The following is a 6,538-nucleotide window of genomic DNA, read 5'->3' as shown; positions in this document are numbered from 1 at the left end:
ATTTTTTTTGTTCTGTTTAACCTATTTGTTTAACTTATTTTAGAGAATGTGTGACATGCACCTACAACACCAAAACAAATTCCTTGTATGTGTAAAAAACGTACGTGGCAATAAAGCTTTTCTGATTCTGATTCTAAAGTCCCATCCAGAAAGGGCACCAGATTTCCTACATTTTTATGTAATCGTAATGTATGAAGAGTTAAAACTGTGGATGGTATTGTGAGTTGAAGACAATTTAGCTTCTGCCTCTTTCCACTCTGTCAGTTGGGCCCTGCCCTCTGAGTCTGAGCATCCCATCCCATACACACCAATGTAAAAATGGCAGAAAGGCATTTTTTCTAAGCCTCAAAGAAGACAGAATATTTTAAAAAGTAGTAATGGGATTTGAAAGTTGAATACCAACCCTGAATGTATGAAAGATGTGGAACGTTTTCAAATTTTATTGGAGTTTCTCGGTGAATGTATGAATGAGTAGCTAGCAGTTGAAAATGTATGAAAATGTGTCATCTTTGAACATTCTGTCCATCCGCTTTAATGGAGCAAAAATTGTCCGCCTAACGTTGAATATCTTGGAAATTATAAATGTTATGAATGATATAAATAATAGCACACCATTCTGAATCAAGCTGAACGTTTTGATGTTTGAATGTAGTTTCTATGTTGAAAAATGTGGAAGGAGTTAATGTGCAACAATCTGCCGGAAGAATAAGAATACAAATTTAGAATAATATAGTTGTTATATTTCTGCTGTCTCTCTTCACAACGATCGGACCAAACCACTGTGAGGTAAGGAAGGGGGGGGGATTTACATGTGACCCTTTGTGTGTGTGTGTGTGTGTGTGTGTGTGTGTGTGTGTGTGTGTTTGGGGCTTTCTAATCTTTAAACACAATTTTTAATATATATTATTATTTTATTTATATATAATTACATTTTTTACCACACACAGTGTGTTATTTAATGATTATTTTACGGGGAGGACAACCCTCCAATTGGGTGGTAGGCCCCGACCCCCCCCTGACTCCCACCTCCCCTGTGATTTAGGACTATGTATAAAACCAGGTAAGCCAGTCAGTTCCTGTTGGGTTGTCGGTGACAAGAGACCAGCGACAGACAGACGGTAAGATTGACCTTTTATTCCAAAGCTGAGACTTTAACTTTGGGGGGGTGGGGAAGAAAAACTGCAGACTGGAATCTACTGCACAGTGAAATACACTCAAATGCTCAAAGTTAAAGTAACTGAGGTAACTTTCTGCAGCAGGGGGGAGGGGGGGAGCACACTGGAGATGTTTACCTTCTGGGCTTTCTGCCAGAAATCTCTTCTACTGTAAGAAAAACGGATAATGTCCTGGAAGAAAATGACCAGAACATGTTCCGTTGAGTTTATGGGCATTTCTGTTAATCCAAAAACTTGAAAATTCTGTATATTTACAGTATATGATCTGTGCATTTGACAGATTTTTGCTGTGATGGTACTGGGCAGCTTTCATTTATGAATGTGGTCAGATCAGACTGTGGTTGTACTGGGCAGCTTCCAGGTATGAATGTGATCAGATCAGACTGTGGTGGTACTGGGCAGCTTCCAGGTATGAATGTGGTCAGATCAGACTGTGGTGGTACTGGGCAGCTTCCAGGTATGAATGTGGTCAGATCAGACTGTGGTTGTACTGGGCAGCTTCCAGGTATGAATGTGATCAGATCAGACTGTGGTGGTACTGGGCAGCTTCCAGGTATGAATGTGATCAGATCAGACTGTGGTGGTACTGGGCAGCTTCCAGGTATGAATGTGGTCAGATCAGACTGTGGTGGTACTGGGCAGCTTCCAGGTATGAATGTGGTCAGATCAGACTGTGGTGGTACTGGGCAGCTTCCAGTATGAATGTGGTCAGATCAGACTGTGGTGGTACTGGGCAGCTTCCAGGTATGAATGTGGAACTGTGGGAATGTGACAGGTCGTTGTTGTAAATGAGAAATTACTCTCAATCGACTTACCTGGATAAATAAAAGTTAAAAAAAATAGAACACAACCATTAGCTATATCCATTATTACAGCTTCAGGACCTCAGGAGAACCGTCATATGAGCATGCGCAGTGCAGGGCAACGTGGGCTCACGTCTGCTCACGTTCATCATGCCTAGTTTAATAACTCTGGATTCAGCTACTGGTGAATATTAAATATGTTTAAAACATGACGGTTTAAACAAGGACCCTTTAAGTGTTCGGGCTGGTAAGTTGATGTACCCAAAACAAATATCGACTGAAATATAGAAGTTTCTTTCACCATGCAAAGTCTCTGGGAGAAGTCTTTCTGGGTCAGAGGGATGTGGTTGCTTTAAGACATGGCGCTGTTCCTGGGGGCTTGGTGCACATGGGAGACGTTTACCTTCTGGGCTTTCTACCAGAAATCTCTTAGGTTTAGACAACAAAACTACTTAGTTACGTTTAGGAAAAGATAGTGGTTTGGGTTAAAATAAACCCTTCTGGCAGACCGCCCTGAAGGCAAATTTGTCCCGTGTGCAAGGGAGGGAAACACAACTGACTTCCTGTTTTAACATCTGCTGTTTCTGCTGTTTTCAGCTGCTCTCAGAGACAAAATGGCTTCCATGTCAGAGGAGGATTTCTGCTGTTCAGTCTGTCGTGAAGTCTTTAGAGATCCTGTTGTCCTGTCATGTAGCCACAGCTTCTGTAAAGACTGCCTGAAGACCTGGTGGAGAGAGAAACAGGCACAGGAGTGTCCAGTTTGTAGGAAAAGATCAGACAGGCCAGAACCACCTCGTAACCTGGACTTAAAGAAGCTGTGTGAGAGTTTCTTACAGCAGAGAGATCAGAGAGCTTCAGAGGCTCTCTGCAGTCTGCACTCTGAGAAACTCAAACTCTTCTGTCTGGACCATCAGCAGCCGGTGTGTGTCGTCTGTCTACATTCAGAAAAACACTCCAACCACAGAATCAGACCCATCGATGAAGCTGCACGACAACACAAGAAGGAACTCCAGGAAACTCTGGAGCCCTTAAAGAAGAAGATAAAGGAAGTTAAAGTGAAGTGTGATCAAACAGCAGAACACATAAAGCTCCAGGCCCGATGCACAGAGACAAAGATTAAGGATCAGTTTAGGAAGCTTCACCAATTTCTAGAGGAGGAAGAGAAGGCCAGGATGGCTGCACTGAGGGAGGAAGAGGAGCAGAAGAGTCAGAGGATGAAGGAGAAGATGGAGGCTCTGAGCAGAGAGATAGCAGCTCTTTCAGACACAGTCAGAGCCACAGAGGAGCAGCTGAGAGCTGAAGACGTCTCATTCCTGATTAAATACAAGGCTGCAGTGGAAAGAGTCCAGCAGAGCCCCCTGCTGGATGATCCACAGCTGCTCTCAGGAGCTCTGATAGACGAGGCCAAACACCTGGGCAACCTGGGCTTCAACATCTGGAACAAGATGAAGGAGATGGTCTCCTACTCTCCTCTGATTCTGGACCCAAACACTGCTCATCCAAAACTCATCCTGTCTGAAGATCTGACCAGTGGGAGACTAGGAGGAGAGAAACAGCAGCTTCCTGATAATCCAGAGAGGCTTAATTCAGTCTTCTCTGTCCTGGGCTCTGAGGGCTTTAACTCGGGGACTCACAGCTGGGATGTCGAGGTTGGAGACAGTACAGTCTGGCTACTGGGTGTGTTAGCAGAGTCTGTTCAGAGGAAGGGAAGCATGCGGTCTGGATTATGGACAATAATGTTCTATAAAGGTAAATACTCAGCGTGGTCTCCACCAGCTCTATGCACTGTTCTCCCGTTTCAGAAGCCGCTCCAGAGGATCAGAGTGACTCTGGACTGGAACAGAGGAAATCTGTCGTTCTCTGATCTTGATACTAACACACACATACACACCTTCAGACACACTTTCACTGAGAGGATGTTTCCATACATTTACACTGATGGTAATCTGAAGATATCACCACTGAAGATCTGTGTGACAAAACAACAGATCTGATATACTCTGTAGTTTTAGGGTGGTGATAATAACAGTAAACAACTATTCACTTCAGTGTTCCATCTTTTTACGGATCAATAATATCTGAACTGAATGATAAAATAAGTTTAAACTTTATATCGGACAGCAGCAAACAATAACAGGAGTCAGCAGATTAAATATTAATGAATATAAACAGAATAATGGTTGATAATATAAAGGGTAGTAAACTGATTGCAGCGGTAAAGGAGACGGCGGAATGAAACCCAACAAAAGGTTTTAAAAATCTAAAATATATGTGTTTATAAAGGTAAATATGGATGTTTAGATGAAATATTAATATTGTTGTTCTGATCTGTAAAAGGCGTAATATACAAAACTGGGTTTTTTTCCCAAGTTTCAGTTTTTTTTCAATGTTTTTGTCGCCTTTTACAAGTTTTATTTACGAAAATTTCTCCAATGTTTTTATTGCTTTTTTAAAATCCTTGTAGACATGTTAATTTGAAATGAAGACTTGCAGATAGAGAGAAGAATGAGGTCACAGTGAGTCAGAATGTGACAGGAAAGGGCTTGGTGTAAGCAGGGTTAAAAGTTAATGTGATCTATCCTTTCCTGAACCTAACTGTCCCGTTCTTGTGCCATATGTCAGTTAAACGTGCGTCGTAAGCCAGAGAGTTAAGAGGTGACGCCAAGAGTCCCGACCAATCGCGTCACATACGAGGCTAAAGGAGACTTTTAGCGTTAATAACAAACGCCAAAGATACCTGACCAAGTGTCGCATTCTGACGCGCTGGTAGTGAGAATGTGTTGGTTTAATGTCTATGTGTAGTTTTGATGTAAGTCATTGTTTTTGAGATACTAAAAAGGGTTCGACATAAGCAATGGACCGATGGCTTCATGGCCCGATGGTCTGGGACAGTAAGACTGTATGTCGGGCAAGTTGATTGTCCAGCCAATCAAAGTGACAAGTGTAGAAATATAACTATTATTTAGACGTGTTGTTGCTCAGTAATAAATTTCATATTATATTGTGTTGCTCATTGCTGTGAGTTGTGTGTAGTCATGAGACGTTGGTCACAAGATCCAGGGAGGACATAATTGCATTCCCTGTACAATGAATAGACTCTCACACACAGATGGTTTAGCTTTAGCTTTGATTACAGATAATTATATTTTAGGAATGTTATTGTATGTTAGAAACTGTTTTATACCAGACAGAGAAGTAGAATAACAGGAAATAGTTTTTAGGTTGGTGTGTGTGTTACAGTTACACCATAAAGAGGCCCCAACCCCAACGTGTGTGGTATATGAAGATAACCGAATCTGCCCAGAGACAGGAGGATGACACCCCATCAAGGAAAAAGATAAAGGTTGAGGGATATTACCGATTCGGGGCTCACAGTTCGACAGAGACTTTGCTGACCTGAGCTCCGTACATTTGATGTCTGAAGCTAGGGAAACTTAGTCTCTTTTTGGGAACCCACAATTGTGTTCTGTAAACTTAACTGCTGGACTTAGTAAACTTTGCTAAACTTGAGTCTGTTGTCTCAGTTTTGATCATTGAGTTCTGGTATCACAAGTCTCATCAACAGACGCGAGGGAATTAGAGTGGTTCGAGTAACTGGAGTCAGATCTTTTCTGGCCTTCGGGCCTGTGTTTTTTGCCAGAATTCCCTTCAGGAGTCAGTTCCTTGTAATTTGATGCTAACGTTGGGTGCAACACTATCTTTTCTTTGTAACTCTAACGGTATAACTGAATGTATTTGTCTTTTGACTTCAATAAATGTCTGTGGTGTGAAATAAAAGCAGTCTTGATCATTGGTAACATTCAGCAGAAAGGGAACTGAACTCTGTTTAGTAGCACATTTATCCACATCAGTATTACATTGTATTGCGAGGTTTTCCCAAAAGCATGTTTGCAGAAGCAGTGAGACTGTAAACCAATCTGATGTTAAAGTTACTAAATAAACATTTATCATTGGGTTGTGCTTTCAGATATTAATGCTTACTGAAACGTAGAACAGTAGACAGGGGGAACAGAAATATCAGAAGATTACCTTTGTTAGCTGATAATGGTTCATAAAGATGAAACCGGCAAACATTTACAGTAATGCTCATGTATGAGAGGTGGATATCACCCACAATGCATGGTTTAAACTAGGGCTGTCAAACGATAATGTTTTTTTTATTGTGATTAATCGCTGAATTTCTATAGTTAATCACGATTAATCACATATTTTATCACATGATTAAAATTCTATTATTTTGATTTTCAGAACTTTTTTTAAGTACATATTAACAATGGAAAGCAATTCTTACCAGTGTATCTTGATTGGGAAACAAATGAATGCAAAGAAAGTTTACTTTATGAAACTGACTTTAACATTTGTATTTGGTTATTATTTATTTACTGTAAACAAAAGAAAAATTTGTGAATCTGTCATAATTGCACAATTCCTCCAAGTACCTAACTAAAAGACTAAAAATCCCTATCATTACCAGAGTCAGTATAGTGTGCAGTAACTTCTAAATCATTTAGATTACTCACTGACGTCCAGTGATCACCGGTTAATGAGACAGCGTTTGCA

The 6,538-nt window shown here is 40.8% G+C and overlaps 1 protein-coding gene across 1 annotated transcript; it reads left to right on the top strand.

The window, feature by feature from the left end:
* Positions 1 to 1,103: 1,103 nt before the first annotated feature.
* Positions 1,104 to 5,758, top strand: LOC120547636 (zinc-binding protein A33-like). Its single transcript, XM_039783157.1, has 2 exons — positions 1,104 to 1,118; positions 2,576 to 5,758. The coding sequence occupies exon 2, from the start codon at positions 2,593 to 2,595 to the stop codon at positions 3,970 to 3,972; it is 1,380 nt and encodes a 459-aa protein (XP_039639091.1). The 5' UTR covers positions 1,104 to 1,118; positions 2,576 to 2,592; the 3' UTR covers positions 3,973 to 5,758.
* Positions 5,759 to 6,538: the final 780 nt, after the last annotated feature.

Source organism: Perca fluviatilis, chromosome 19 (assembly GCF_010015445.1).
Source record: "Perca fluviatilis chromosome 19, GENO_Pfluv_1.0, whole genome shotgun sequence".
Lineage (NCBI taxonomy): Eukaryota > Metazoa > Chordata > Actinopteri > Perciformes > Percidae > Perca > Perca fluviatilis.
This window is presented reverse-complemented; position numbering and strand designations above follow the sequence as displayed.

Bases quoted from the DNA above. Each gene is read 5' to 3' on its own strand.
- LOC120547636 (XM_039783157.1), top strand. From the start codon at position 2,593: ATGGCTTCCATGTCAGAGGAGGATTTCTGCTGTTCAGTCTGTCGTGAA.